General features: G+C 38.2%; 1 protein-coding gene across 1 annotated transcript in view; it reads right to left on the minus strand.

The window, feature by feature from the left end:
• Nucleotides 1–3,324: 3,324 nt before the first annotated feature.
• Nucleotides 3,325–16,499, minus strand: part of ZC3H6 (zinc finger CCCH-type containing 6) — a 60,772-nt gene continuing 47,597 nt past the window's right edge. The window contains exons 8-12 of the mRNA XM_032770586.2: nucleotides 14,473–14,582; nucleotides 13,546–13,799; nucleotides 10,871–11,388; nucleotides 9,097–9,333; nucleotides 3,325–5,732 (exon numbers count right to left, since the gene is read on the minus strand). Of these exons, the coding sequence (XP_032626477.1) occupies nucleotides 4,228–5,732; nucleotides 9,097–9,333; nucleotides 10,871–11,388; nucleotides 13,546–13,799; nucleotides 14,473–14,582 (2,624 nt within the window). The 3' untranslated portion in view covers nucleotides 3,325–4,227. The remainder of the gene's footprint in view (nucleotides 5,733–9,096; nucleotides 9,334–10,870; nucleotides 11,389–13,545; nucleotides 13,800–14,472; nucleotides 14,583–16,499) is intronic.

The following is a 16,499-nucleotide window of genomic DNA, read 5'->3' on the forward strand; positions in this document are numbered from 1 at the left end:
GTACAATTTTCTATTCCTTTGTGGCAATGGATGTTGCTGTTGTACTGCAATAGTTGTGCCAAAATAAGGGTAAGTTGGATGAATGGAAATTTGTTCTGAGTTTTAAATGTTTGGACCATCCAATATTAGGGACATCAGTGCCAATAATCACTCAGGAACATATTTTGCTTGGCATCTTGCATCAAATGATCCAGTAAACTGTTTTCAATTGAAACATGTCCCTCTGAATAATTTTTGCTGTTTGGGACAGGTGAAGTGCTTCTTCGTCAGTCTTCCTCACGTGCTTTTCGGAGGAGACGTCCAATATTCTGGTTGATCTGCAATGCATGAAAGTATATGGGATTTTAGTTCTGCACTGTGAATCTGCACAGCCAGTGTCACCTCCAGCTGTTCTAATCTAGCTGTACAGAACCTTGTGAGGTCTGCTAATTTAAAGATTTCAGCCACATCTTCATTCAACCTTGTCTCTTCAACGTATGCTATCAGTTCAACAAAGGCAATTCCATGCAACATATTCTCTGTGTTGCTTTGCTTGGTTTTCTTCTCCCTTTGTTGTAGAGAGACACCAAACATGTTGTATGATATATTGCCTCTTGGGCTGTTAAGTCTGCTGCATTTAGTTTTGCAAACAAGCACTGATTTTGCAGCTGAAGTATAATCTTCCAACTAGCCCGACTATCAATGCTGAGGGCAGAAACTTCATGGAGGTCTTGTGAAAGTATGTTCATTTCACAAAGGATGCCTTTTTTCCCCGTTGGTCTCTTCAACGTATTTCCTTTTCAATTTGAGCCACAACTTTCTCAGCTTCCTCCACCTCAGCCCTTTTAAGTTTGGTCCTGTTAAACTTCATGTAGCAACATTTGTGCCAACATCCATTTTTTTCGTTCAAAGTGTTTTTTCAATACCATCAGCATAATCTGCATATATCTATGCATAAGAGAAATGGAAGCATCTGATATTTTCTTCTAGAGTTTGGTAGCCAGATCCAGCATGCTCTCTTTTTGACTCTACTGGATTAATCAACTCTGCATCTGTCTCCTTCTGGCATAACACATACTCGCTGCAGTCAGTAGAGGCATGAGATGTCTCTGTTGATGGAGATGACTCTCGAGCAAGCGTATATCTTTTTAACATGTTTGAAGCATTTGCAATAGCCAATAGTAATCTAGTATCTTTTAGCTACTGTGTAAAGTTAATATTATCCAATCACCAAGCAGCTTTCACACAACCAAGGTAGCATCTGAAAGAAAAAAGGGAAATGGGATGAAATTCTGCCAAGACTACACATTGACAATCAAAATTAGTAAAAAAAAAAAAAAAAAGTGTTCACCAATTTTAAGGTCATGGGTTGAAGCAAACTCAAGAATACACCCCTTGTACGTCCAACTGTAAAACAATATTATTTGCCTGTTAAGACAATATTATGTTAGCTTTGGCAGATATTTTAAAAGTTGGCAATGGCCTCATATCTGAAAATCTTTATTAGGCCATGCCCTGAGACTGTGGCAAAATTTATGCTTTTATCACAAAACCCACAATTCCATTTTTAAAAAAAACACACAAGTCTGATCAGCTAATTTAAGTACCACAAGTGATGGAGAATCCACCACTTACTAAGCGAGCTGTTTTGATGGTTAGTTACACTTGCCATTAAATTTTTTTCATTTTCATTAAATTCGAGCCATTGGCTCTTGCTATGCTTTTATCTGGTATTAAAGAACTATCAGATATCTTTTCCCTGTGGAGGTATTTGCAGCTATGGCTAAATCTCTAATAAGTTAAATAGGCTCGGGTCCTTAAAGGTGTCTCACTTTAAGGTGCTATCCTCAAATCATTCTGGAAGCTTTTCTCTGAATCCTCTCTAGTTTTTCAACATCTTTTAAAAACTGTGGACAGTAGAAATGGACACAGTACTCCAGTAGTGGTCTCATTAATGCCATACACAAGACGTAATATCACCTCCCTAGTCCTGTAAGATATTCTCTTAAGCATAGCGTGAGCCCATTTTACTACAGCATCGCATTGCAAGTTCATATTCAGTTGGTTACCTACAATAACCCATAAGTTCTTTTCAGAGTCATAACTTTCCAGAATACAGCCCCCATCAGACAGTGTGACCTATATTCTTTGTTCCTAGATGTAAAGCCTTGCATTTGGTTGTATTAATATGCATATTGCTCAACTTTCCTGAGCTTACCAAAAACTCCAGGTCACTCACCTGTCCAAGTAATTCTTTTTAACTACCCCGCCAATCTTTGTGTCACCTGCAAACTTTATATGTTTGTATTATTTCTATTTTTTCCAGATAAGTAGGTACTGAACAGCACTTGACCCAACCACCAATCCCACTAGTTGATAACTCTGAATTAACAACTGTTTTCAGATCTATGAGCCAGCCAGCTTTTTATCCATTTAATATGTGTATTTTGATTTTTAATAGCACTACTTTATTCATACAGCATTAAGTTTCAGAAATTAATCAGGAAGTCAAATTGAAAAGTGAAGTTCCTATAAGCAATGTTAACTCTGCCACATAGCACAAATGTAATATTTATCATCAGATTGCCTTCCTGATTCTTCTGGGTTCTCTTCATGAAGTTAAGATAGCTAGTTACAGCACCTGTATGGAATACTGCTTTCACACAGGCACAACAGACACTTAAAATAGTCATCTGTGATCAACATTAAGGTGTTATCTCAGCCATGACATGTCCTAAGCCAAACACCACACTAAATGGAAAAGGAAAAAAGCCCAACTAAGAGGAGATATAATGAAAGGGAGTAACCCAAGTGAGCTGGAGCCACGATTCCTGCAGCAGTGAAGGCATCAAAATCTAGTTTTTTAAATAAAACAAAAAACAATCTAACTAGCTATACAACTCAACTATATACAAAAACAGCCCAAAGAGAGGAACAAAGGAGACAATGAGGACAGCTGTGATCTGAGCCTGCTACTCCATGAATGCTCAAAGGAAATCCATGATACTGCTGGACACTCCATATGGAGTGTGTCATTGTGCGTAACCATCTAGATATTTTAGTTTATATAAACAAACCAACTCCACCTCCCAAAAAACCCCAACTCTCTCTCTTACTAAAGGTCTGACCCTGAAGCCATGACTGAGCTAACACTTCCTTTGAAATTAATGAGAGTTTTGCCTACTAAAGGACTGCAGAATTGGGACACAAGTTCTTGTGGCACCTGAGTATAATACAGCAAGTTTAATCATCATCTCTGCTTCAGACTTGCTCCATTACTGTTTTCTGTGTGTGTAACAATCTGGTATTTTAGCAGGCTTATCAATTTAACAGTGACTATGTGACTTTGATTGTATCTTTTAATTTTTTGTTAAAAATGTCATAAGACACAATGAATACAAGTACTGCAGTTACATCAATACAAAAAAAGCAATACAAATTAAACAGCTGAATACAAAAATACATTGAAATACATGAACACCAAAATGTAAGCTATCGCACTAATTCAGAATTGTGTATGCATGAAAAATTAAATAAACTTTTTTGTATTAGACAACTTAGGTATTCTCCACTTTAACAGTAATGTTCTTCTAGTTATGTACTTCACAATTTCTTCTATATACAGTATAGAATAAAATACTTTAAAAAGATATGACATTTTAACTCCTCAATATGTGATAGGTATCTTTTACACTAAGAATATTGACTGCATGAATAAAAACAATGCCTTACATCAACTGCTCTGAAAAGGAGGATCAACATTTTCCTTTTACTTCCTTTATGTATATTTCAGTTAGTAGGTTTGGCTTGATAAGTAAGACAATTCTTGTCTGAGTCTCTCTCACAGTAATGTACATCATATTGCTTGAATCTATACAATCATACAAAAGTGGCAATCATAATATCTAAATGTTGATTATGAAAGAGACAGCTTACACATATACAGGTCTTCTGAGTTGAATTCTAAATGACTTATTTACAATGAAAGTGCTTTTATCAGCTCTAACATGATAGAGGGTCTTTTCTACATGTCAATTATTAGTCTCCCTGAAATTGGAAAAGTATTATATAGAAAATACTGTGCAAACACTATAGCTTACTGTGAAACTGCATGTGGTTCTGAGATTAGCAGCTGAAAAGTGTTGATAATTATAATTTAAAAATAAATAACGCAAATAGGTAAACCAGTTACAAAACAGCAGAAAACTGCAATATTCACAACTGTAAAAAGACTTAATAAAGCAATTGCTAACAAAATGGTGAAGCAGTTGGATCAAAAGTCTTGAAAACATCTTTTAGTGACTTATCATCAGATTCCCCACTTGGATCATTATCTTGCATTTGATTTACCTGTCCAGGCTGTCTAACTTGCCTTGAATCACTGTACTGTGGTCTGATCAATCCTGATAAAGCTTGGATAGGAAGATTATGCACTGCTGGTGCAGTACTGGAGTGCTTAGCCTGAGATTTATTGATGCTATTTGCTTTTTCTAAATTGGCCTCTGCTGATCCGTCTGTATTTTTATCCATATTTGGGACAGACTTCTGTGGCAACAGGTCTTCTGACAGAGTAGATTCATTTTTGCTAGTATTTTTCAAAATACTTTTTTTCTGGTTCTCTCCATTCTCTCCTGAATTAACTGGCGCTGGGTCTAATGAAGATGAAATGTGGTCTCTTGGATCATACAAACTAATACCACTAAGTATTGAGCTTGGAGTTCCCAGTCTAACACCCGCTGATGACAGTTTGGGTGCATAAGGAGGCAGAATGTCTGGATCAGCTTTACATATTACAGCTTCTGAGGGCTGGGATGAACCAATACCAGATCTGGTTAGACGAGGGTCAAATTTTGGAGGATGAGAATCCTTTGTGATTCCATGGTGAGTATCTGTACTAGACAGTCTGTGGAGTCTGGGATCAACGTTTTTTTGTAAGCGAGGATCTCCTAATTTGCTTGAACTACTGGCATGCAAATCTGCAGACTGATCCAAAGAGCCACTTCTGCTTGTTATATTATTTTTTGCTTTTGCTGCCAGTCTTGGGTCAGCTGGCATTGCATTTGGAAGGGGATCACTTTTTAAATTACGTAATTTATTAAGCCTCTGGTCAGCTATAAGTGGAGGAAGAGGTAAATTAATTGAAGACACCGGGTCAGGTTTCGGCAAGGGTATTGGAAGTAGATCTTCAGGAGCCCATACAATATGTTTAGCAAAGTTTGGTTTGGTCAGGATAATATCCATTTTAATGTGGCTGAACTGTCGAAGCTGAGATCTTGGATCCCTTAATGTTACACCAGGTAAAGGTTCCAAAGGTATTAGAAAAGCTCTCTCTCTCAATTCTCGTTCTCCATCCTCTTCATCATCATCCATTCCTTTTTGCTTGACCTTAATTCCAGTGGGTGCATGATGTAAATCTAACTTTGTTCCACCAACAGAAGAACTTGCAAGACCACTTTCATTAACCTTTAACATTCTGGGATCCCGTGCAAGCCTTGGGTCAAAAGATGACGACTCTGTAGGTTTCCTAGTATTTGATCTAGGAGTGGATCTCAGTCTCGGATCAACAGCCTGGTTTCCTGTACATTTCTCTTTAGAAAGTCTTGGGTCAGTAGGAACAATGACCATATGTTGTTCTGTGGAATGTTGTTGCCGATTCCTAATATTCTCTGTTTGTTTCTTTAAGGTTTTTAATATCGATTTAACACTGCTTCCCTCTTCCTCTTCGCTACTAGAGTACCAGTTTACGTTATCATCTGAAAGAAAACAAAGATTAGTCAAACAAATGATCACTGGAGATTCAACAGACTTTGAACTAAGTATAATTTCTTAATAACTGGCTCTTGTCTGATGTTAAGACTTAGCAAAATAAAGTCATAGCAACTATAAATTAGGATCACAGAAATCAGCTAGTGTAAGTAAGCAAAAAAAAATCTAGTTATAACAACTTAAGAATAAACACTCAACTGCTGGTTTCTCTTCTTTTGTATACCTCTTCCAATATGTGTGTGTCAGAAAATAACTATTCCTGTCCACAATTCTGTTTAACTTAAATTTCATAAAAAATGTATTTTTAAACACATGACTCTTGATGTAAGTGACCTTTATTGTTGGTTATGGGGGGGAAGACATGGCTTGCTGCTGTCTTAAATGGTGAAGGTGGAAATGCTGAACTGCTACTCTATTACCCTTTCATATTTGAAACCCAAAATGTAAGGGATTCAGGGAGAAATCAGGTTCCAGAAAGGGAGATAAGGCAAGGTATTTAAACAAAATTAGATTACTGAGAACAAATTATCAACCACTACTGCAGTTAGTGGGAAGCCCTATAATTGTAATATCTCCCAGCCCATCAACATCATCTCAGTCACATCTAGCATAAGTTTCAACCAACTCCCTTTCAATCCATGCCCCAGTCTCACCTGGACACTGAATAAGATCACTGACTGTTTTGGACCGGTCAGATGAAAAGACGACAAAGCTGAGTGGCATCCATATACTGAAAACACCACAGCTTATGTTCCCTTACTAATCCTTATAGCTCCCTACAAACATTAAATAATAGATGTTACAATATGGAATCCAGAGGACTCCATGTGTGAGCACCTTAAGAGAGGAGGAGCAGTTTCCTACTACTACCACCGCCTTCTGAGGATGCTCTACAAGGAAAGAACTGAGTCACTCTAAAGCAGCCTGTCTGCCACTGCTCTGATCTGAAGGTGAGTCAGCAACACCTCATGATCAACAGCACTGAAGACAGCTGATAGATTTAATAATACCAGCATGAACACTATCTTCATCCATTGCCAGGAAGAGATAATCTACCAATGCAGTCTATGTCCCAGACCCAGGATCATACCCAGATTATCATGGAGGTCTGAGATCACTAGATACTACAAGAGTTGTCTTGCCACAGCCTTTTTGATAATCTTGAACAAAACTGGAAAACAGGACACAGGGTGATAGCTGGCCAGTTGTCGGCATCTGCCAATGATTTCCTGGGCAGTGGCAGTACTCATCCTTCTTTAACAGAAACAGATTATCTGTCCTCCCTTCAAGGAAGCAATAGAATCATAGAGTTTAGGGCCATAAGGGACCACCAGATCATCTAGTCTGATCTGCTGTAGGTCACAGGCCACCAACACCACTCAGTAGCTACACACTAAACCCAACAACTGAAATTGGATCAAAATATTACAGCCCAGAGGAGACTAGACTGCAGAAAGAGAACAGGAATGCCTGAGGTGCACCAATTCCCACGACACCTGCAATGGCAAGGAAATGATTAAGTGAGCCACACCCAGATAATTTCTGTCAGGTGACCAGCACCAACACTCTGAAGCAGAAAATGAAAAAACCCCAAGATCGCTGTCCACTTGATCTGGGGGTAAATACCTTCCTGACACCACATATGGCAATCAGTTAGCTCCTGAGCAAGTGAGCAAGAACCAACCAGTCAAGCACCTGAATGCTCGGTGTCACCTCAGAGCACTGGCCCACACCATCCAGTGTCCCATCTTCAACTGCAGCCATCTCTGATGCTTCTGAGGAAGGAGACCAACCCTCCCCCACCCTGAATATACTGGGAGAGGGAACCCCTTCCTGACAACTGCAGATGGCTGGCTGAAGCCCTGATGCATGAGCTTTTAGGAACACAAGACATGAACCAAGATTGAGCCCCAGGACTGCTAAGCTCTGCCCTTCAACATCACAAGCAATCACTTCATACAACTGCACTCATAAATTTGTGCAGATCTCTCATAAAATTGATTAGCTGTTTGCTCCTGCAACTCCTTTTGGGAGGCTATTCAATAACTTTCTTCTAGTTTCCAGCTCCAATTTGTTCACAGCCACTTTATACCCATTTGTTCTTGTGCTACCACTGTCCTTTAGCTTAAATAGCTCTTCTCCCTCCCTGATGTAGGTCCCCTAATGTATTTATAGAGAGCAATCATATCCCCTTCTCAGATTTCTTTTTGCTAGGCTAAACAAGCCAAGCCCTTTCAGGGTATGTCTACATTGCAGATGAAAACTCGTGGCTGGCCCATGCCAGATGACTCGGACTCACGGAGCTCAGGCTGTGGGACAGTTTCACTGCAGTGTAGACTTCCGAGTTCAGGCCTCAGCCCAAGCTCTGGGACCCGGTGAGGTGGGAGGGTCCCAGAGCTTTGGCTGCAGCCTGAGCCTGGAAGTCTACACTGCAATGAAACAGACCCACAGCTTGAGCCCCGCAAGCTGAGTAAGCTGGCATGGGCTAGCTGCAGGTTTTTAATTGCAGTGTACACATATCGTCAGTGTCCTAAGACTGGCCATCCATTCCCCAGCATGTGGCTGAAATTCTTATTATTAGATCCTACGTGCATGACCTTGAACTTTGAACTATTGAATTTCATCCTATTTCTGTTGCTCCAGTCGTCAAGGTCATCCAGACCTTCTGTATAATATTCTGATCCTCCTTCTGTATTGTGGATGCCTCCCAAAATTGTACTAGCAGCACACTTCATTAGCACAGTTGTACTTCTGTCCCATGGTTATTAATAAAAATAACTAATAAGACTGGTACCAAGACTAATACAACAGAACATCAGTTGTGAACTGACTGGTCAACCACATACCTAATTGGAAACCAGAAGAATGCCATCAGGCAGCAACAGAGACAACAACAAAACAAAAATGTGTTAAACGTAAATTACTAAATAAAGGGAAAGTTTAAAGAGAGATTTGACAAGGTGCTTGTTTCATTTACATTAAGAGGGTTAAAAGCAGTATTTTTCTTCTGCATAGTAAAGTTTCAAATAGTATTATGTCAACATTCAGTTATAAACTTTTGCAACGAATAACTATAATTTGTTCAGAGTTTTCAACATTTCAGAGTTATGAACAACCTCCATTCCCAAGGTGTTCCTGGCTCTGAGGTTCTACTATATTAAAGAGCCCACAGAAAAACTGAAGAACAGGTTAGGAAAAGAAGCAAGGAGTAAGTTATTCAGTTGAAATTAAAGTAGGAACTCATATAGGCCTAGTGTAATTAATGGAAACAGTTACAAAATAAAAATGGGAATATTATACCAACACAATATAAAAGAACATTTTTGTTTAGAATGTAACAATCAACATTACCTTCTTCCTTGCTCATTGCCCTCTGAGACTGACTGCTGATTGGTTCTCCATCTTCTTGCTGTTTTTGACTAAGTCTTACAAAAAGGGCTTTCTGCATTGCTGGAAGAAAATCCGGTACATTAATAGCAGGTTTATGGCCTGTTTTACTGACATGATCTGACTCATTTCCACTCTTATGTGAATCTTGAACAATGAGGTGAGCCTGATGATCAGTAAATTCTCCATGCCATGTTCCATCTGCATATACAATATTAAAAAAGAATCAGCTAATTTACTGCTAACAAATAGCCAGAGAAGACTTTACAAGGCAATATTAGTTGAAATAAATTTGAGAATATTTATAATTCCCACCATATAAAGGTTAATCTTTGAATTATTTCATATTGAAACAGGCTGAAACATGACATACAAACGGCAAAATCAGCTCTGATATTTTCCCCAATAGAAAAAAACTGTACTTTATTTGCAAAAAATAATGAATTGTAACAAATCTTACAATTCTCAAGTTTTCAGATGACTTTTCACCAATTTGCACACATATAGCATACTAAAATAAACTATAAAATGATACTCTCCCTTTGGCTAGAATACCAGTAAGAAAGGGTTTTATCAAATCTAATGTGAATAGAACTGTTTTTTAAAGGGAATATCTGCATTTACAAACAGAGAGAAACACTACATTAAAAATATTTTAAAATAGCAAAGATGAGTACTCAAAAAGTTAGGAAACATCAGAATTAAGGCTAGCACTGCAACTTTTATTATTATGATAGAAAAAAACTGTAACGTTAAATTCTATAAATTTTGAGAGGTGAACAGAGCTTCTCTATTGCTTTGATAAATCAGGAAGATTGAGGGTGAGAAGTCAGATTTTACTAGACAATACCTGAAAGTTTAACAAAACACCAATACTGGAACCACAAGGTGCTGAGGCAGTCACTCAAATACATTAAACAGAAAAAGCAGATCTTAACTGAGGCAGTGTTTGCATTAAGACTATGAGTAAAATTAAAAGACTGGTATTTAGGCTCCTTGTATCTAGTCAATTGAAAATGAGGCTCCTGAACATCTTTCAAATAGGAGGGTTTTAGGATGACTTCTTGGTCTGAAGGAGAACAAGGACAACTACCAGCTGTTCAGGATAAACAAGTTCTCAAAGATTCATCTAGTTTCAGGTTAAAAGTTAGACTCTACCTTGATCTTAGCAGAGAAAGTGAGGTTACTCATCTGTAACAGGAGGTTCCTTGAGACATGTGATCCCTATCTGTATTCTACTTGTGGGTACACATACACACCATGCACCCAAAATCAGAGATTTCTAGCAAGTAGTATCCATTGACCTGCATGTGCACAGTTGTTCACCCTCCTTGTTCCTCTAATATCATTTGGACCAACATAGCTACAACTCCACTGCGTATGGTGAGTACAGAACGAAGAGCTTAAGGAGTCAGAGGGAAGAAAACTGATTGGCTTGTTTAGCCTAATGCATTAGAATTCTTGTAAATGCTAAATTTACAAATACTAGTCCTAGTGTCTTTACTTCAGTCAGTGCTATAGCATAGCTCTCTGCTAGATTTTTTCTCTTTTTTGAAAGTTTAGAATAACTTTTTTCTTTTTTTTAAAAGAAGGTTGTTTCACAATATTCTTTAAAGATACATCTCAAAACAGGCTAATTTTTCTAAAATTTCTTTTGATTCTTCTAGAGGTGCAGTAATACTTCAGAAAACAGACACATCTCACCAAGGAACAAAAACAATTTTGAACACAAACTTACCTCCTGTGCTATTAGTTGGCTGAAAGCTATGTACAGCTTGATGTGAATAGTAATTGTCATAGAAATCAGCTGGGTTCTGAATAGATTCATAATTGATATTCTGCTGTCGTTCACCAGGAATCTGCTGATACAGTGGGCCTGGTGGGCAATGATTCTCTCTGGGTATATTCATCATATGTCCTTGAACTCCTGGAGTGTTGTATGGTGCACCAATGCCTGGAGGTGTTAAAGGTGGACCAGCCTGTGCTTGAATTGGTATGCCAGTTTGACCCTGTGGTCCTAAAAAGCCTGGTGGAACAGGTTGCAAAGGAGGGCTGTGTGGCACTGCTGGACCTTGGGGTCCTGTACACTGGTGATGCCCCGGAGAACCTGGGTGCATTACCGGTCCATTATGTCCTTGTGGTATGCTGGGACCAGGCCCTGGACTTGACCCTGGATTATACATATGCTGAGGATGTGGGTCATTTCCCTGAAACTGCGGTCTTGGTGGTGATGTGCTGTTATAGAACGTTGGTGGCCTGTAAGTAGAAAACTGACAAGTAAAGAACAAGCACATATACATGCTACACAAAAGCAGACTGCAGCACATATCATTTATACATTTTAAAAAGGCAACATTTTTAAAAATACACTTTCCTCTCCTTGCCATACCTTTCTAGAAGTTTGGAATGACATCTCTCTTCTGCAACATTTTACCCTGTCCCTATGATAAACAAGTCACTGCTTTATCAAGCATGATGTGGAACGGAATGATTGGCTTTACATCAGAGAAAGAACAGGAAGCAGCAAAAATTGGATTGAAAGTAAATCAGAGAAAACCAAGATGATAAATGTAGGAAACTAGACAATGCATGCAAACGTGTAGGTGGATGGAAAAGAAACTGAACAGGTAGAAAAGTTATGCTCTCTGGGGAATATGACGACACCTGAAAGTAGCTGCGATAAAGATATCCACATGAGATGAGGAAAAGCAAACATCACTTTTGGAAGGATGAACATCTGGTCAACAGAGATCTCCACACCAAACTAAAGGTCAGTTTATATCATGCAATTGTATTAAGCACGCTCGTGTACAAAGCGGAGACTTGGCTGATGACAGTAGCTAACAAAAAGAGATTGGAGGAGGCTGATAAGAGATGGCTAAGGAAAACATTACGTATTTCAGGGAAAGATAAAACAACAAATGCAAGACTGTGGGAGCTGATAGAGCAGAACATGTTAGAAAATATCAAAGAAAGCAAGCTCATGTGACTAGGACATGTAAATAGACGGAGGGTGGCAGACATGCTAAACAAACACTGAATTGGGTATCTGAAGAAGGAAAGAGAAAGCTAGAAAGGCCAAGGAAGAAGACAGTAAACAAAGGATATTGACTGCGCTAGCATCATCTGAGACGAAGTATCCAACTCGCTAGTGACCATAATCAGTGGAGGAACTGGACTACCTGATGTGTCAGCTGTACAGGAGAAACTAAGGTCTAAGGTAAACACTGCACTTAATACTGCAAGATATCTTCTGTTCACTTTAACCTGCACGAATATCACTGATGCGTGGATGTGAACAGCACTAGGAACTGTATTTTCTTAGTCGAGTGGTTCTTCAGACCATCAGGGAATGATTACAGTTTTTCCATACTGTAATGGTTTCCCTTTCTATTTTTTCCCTGAAGAAGAGCTCCGTGTAGCTTGGAAGCTTGTCTCTTTCACCAACAAAAGTTGGTTCAATATAAGATAATACCTCACCCACCATGTCTCTCTAATATCCTGGGACCAACATGGATAGAAAAAACACTGCAACAACCCTTTTTCACCTAAAAGGAGTGGGGGAGTTAGAAAAAAGCTGTTTAGATTCCAAATGTTCTTGGGGAGATCTGTTCAAATCTTTGGTGCCAAGCAGATATGAGGTTGACAGGGGCAAACTAATTCTTATAGTAAACATCTGTCCACATTACAAACACATCACATTGTGTGCCACAAATCCATCACAAATGGCAATCATGAGTAACCCAAGAGTGGAGCAGCGGAATAGATTTTGCAGTCAACAGCAAGGTGTATTGGCAGAATTGTGTGTGTAAGTTTGCACAACCTGCCCAAATTACCAGTTTAAAACATCCCAAGACCAACAAAGACCTGAACTCAGAGTTGAAGAAATCCAACTCAACAGGACCAGATAAAACGTCTTATCTAACAATTAGGTCTAAATTTTATGGGAGGTGGCTAGGTAAGAGGAACAGCTCAGGTAAAGGCAGTGACGTCTGGCAGAGTTAAAATAGCAACAACGAAGACCCTGCACAGAGTTTCATCAGGGTGTTCCTTCACTGACTGAAGTCAAGAAAGAACTGACTATCAGGGAAACTAGAGAGAGATGGAGGTTTGTTCACCATGCAAAGGAAGGTGGGTTCATAGTCATTCAGAGGACTGGAAAAACAGAGTGAAGGAAGTGAATTCCTTGCCTGTTTCTTCTGGCAAGGTCAAGACCCAGGAATAGTAATCCTGTGTACAGGGTATTAGATACACAAAAGATACTATAATTATGATAGTAAATAGTGGAAATTCCCCCTCCCCCCCCATAGATAGCAAATTCTGGAAATCCTCAAGGCTATCAATTTCTTCTAAAAATGTGGTGTGGTCCATTTCTCAAATGTTTATAAAGCCATTTTTCATTCTAAAACCTACTTTTTTCCAATCTTGTGTGCTAAATCCACAGTAGGTTTCACAACAATCTCAAACAGAGATGGAATTTTCTTGAATTCACCAGAAGGATCTTGAAAAATTTCTGTATCAGACTCAGAAAATGAAAATTGCTCGGGTGGAGTTGGCAGAAGTCCAACTCCTGGAGGTGGCTTAGGAAGAGGAACTATGCCACGCTTTCTGAGTTCCTCCAGTTCTTTTTCATCTTCATTTTGTGGCTCCTCTTCAGTATTCAAAACCTAAAACAAAGCAATGCAGTGAAATTTTTTATTGTACTAAATTTGCACTGAACGTAACATTTCATTGTAGCACTTCATTTTATATTTTAAAATAATTAAACTGCTCTGTAATAGTATGTATATTATATATTGCCTGCCATTAACATCGAAATCAGAAGAATTCTAAATCCCCCCTTAAAATTTCTTCTAGGTCAGCCAGGAATTAAACTATTTCTGCAATATGGAACATACACTTTTAGGAGGCCCATGTCCCTTGATCAGTAACTTCAGATGATGGAAAGCAGTAACATGTTCTAAAATACATATAATATATTTCATGCCATATGAGTATATATTTAAAAATGGAGAGAATAAGGAAGTTGTCAAAGAGGTGGTAAAGAAGAGTGAAAGAGTAGAGCAGAAAAAATAATGGATAAAGAGGAGGAGAGAGGTGAAAAAAATGAAGGGGGAAAAAGAGAGAAGGAAAAGAGAATTCGTTGTGTAGCATGTGATCACAGAGCCAAACTTCAGGGCTGAGATTTTCTCAGGGAGCTAGGATGTTAAACATCACTGGGAGATAGGTACCTATCTCCTTTAGACCCCTGGAAAGATCCCAGCCTATATTTATTCCATTTGACTGCCTTGCCACTCAGAAATAACTTTCACTTACTGTACCAGTATATGCATTACTCACCTTATCTAGCAGTTCTTTTGTTTCTTTAGTTAATGGAGCATGAGAAAACTTGCACTTATCCCCTTGATAACATTTTGCTCCTGTATGATAGAACTTGCAAGGAAATTCATGTAGCAGCAAAAATATTAAGGACTCTAACAGGTAGCAACATTTAATTTGCAAAGTAATATTCAGTGAGATTTCCACTGCTCCTAAACACTTACCATTTCCAGAATCATATTTTAAGCATTATGGCAAGACTAACCAGCAATTCACTGTTTAATCCCATTTGACACTGCTAGACTGATTATATGTATTTAATCTGCTCCTCCCAAAAACAAAAAAAAATCAACCCCCCAATCCCCTACTAAAGTCTAACTTCAAGTCTTTATTAATCTTTTAATATATGAAATAACCTAATAATCTGTCAAACTAAAGCCAATAACTTCAGAAAAAGATGAAGCTCCCTCCTTAGACTATCTAATTTTTCCTACTGTAAGTGTCTCAATATAGCGAAGTTATGCATTATTAGGTATAGTCTCTTCTTGAAGCAAGGGAAATTTAATCCTTTAAATGATGTATTACTTACGACAGGGATTAAATATGAAGTTTTATCCCGGACTTTAAATTTCCAGATATTTATCTGTTTAAATTAAAACTTGTACAATTATCGAATCAATCAATGATCAAAACCTTTATTTGTATTAAAAACCATATACTAGTCCATGAAATTTAGAGACAGATTACGTGTAAGAAAAGGGAATCTTCACTGAAGTGTGTGTTTCAGGAAGAGAATGGTTGAAACAGCAGTTCTTGGGGTTTTTTTAAAATATAAAAGCTGTGTTATCCAGCACTTTATCAGCTGGAAAGCTCTATTAACCGGTATTTCTGATATCTCCCAATACAAATCTTCAATCTAGTAACCGGGACTAGTATACTGCCCAGGAGATTATGCAATTGCACATTCTGCACTCTACTTTTATGCAAAAGAGGCAGAAGACAAGTAAGCAAGCTGGTATCAGGGATTTATTCAAAAAAGCAGCTTCCAAGGTGTGTCATAGGGTCATTACAGATTCAGCCGCAGCTCCTACACCGTTTACATCCACAACGATGATTAATGTTGATAATAATGACCCTGAGGCACTGCAAGATCCTGAAATGCCTTCTGATTCATCAAAGATTAAATTATGTTCAGTGTAAGTTTTAGCGTTAACTATATTTTTAGTGTTTTGGGTGTACGCCATGTGCTGCCCATGGTGATAAGTAGTGTCATAAGATAACCTACTATATAGAAAACTTTACCTGTATACACCTAAGTGCTTCAAGAAACCAACCACTCTGCAGTGCTGTACTACAATTGGATTGGTGAGTATCTGTATGCTATTTAATATATTTTATTCATTTTACTGTATTCTAATTCTTTGAAAATTGATATTCCATTGGTAAATATAACTCTTAGTTAACCGGAATTTTTGATTAACTGGCACACCCCATTCCCTCATCATACCAGATAAAGCTTTTACTGTATGTTTAACTGGAATTTTTGATTAACTGACACCTCTCATTCTGCCGGACAACAAAGCTTTTAATATATGCGCACACATGCACGCGCACACACAGCTTTATAAAGTGTGGTTCTGATCTAAAAAATGATCAAGTGTTATTGTCAGGTTCCAGGTTTGTGTGTACAATTTGAAATATATTCAGTTTGCAAATATAACTTTTTTTTTTTTTTTTTTTTTAACTGCGAGACTTTCAAACTTAATCCAGGTTTTAAGAGTTAAACTATGATCTTTCCTTGTCATGGATCATCAGTAGAAAAGGCTCTGCAGGACAAATTATACCCTTAGTGACACTCATGCAACCCAGCTGCCTTCAGCAGGATTTGCACATGCATAGCTGATTAAAATTCAGCAAACAATTCTGTTGAGGAAGCCATGAAAGAAGAGACTCCTGCTTTCTCTCTCTTAGTTGTGTTGCTAAATGGAATCAAGAGCAGTAAAATTCATTTATTCATTAAAGCAAGCTAATCTGACTCTGAATTCCCA

The sequence above is a fragment of the Chelonoidis abingdonii genome, chromosome 3, assembly GCF_003597395.2.
Source record: "Chelonoidis abingdonii isolate Lonesome George chromosome 3, CheloAbing_2.0, whole genome shotgun sequence".
Lineage (NCBI taxonomy): Eukaryota > Metazoa > Chordata > Testudines > Testudinidae > Chelonoidis > Chelonoidis abingdonii.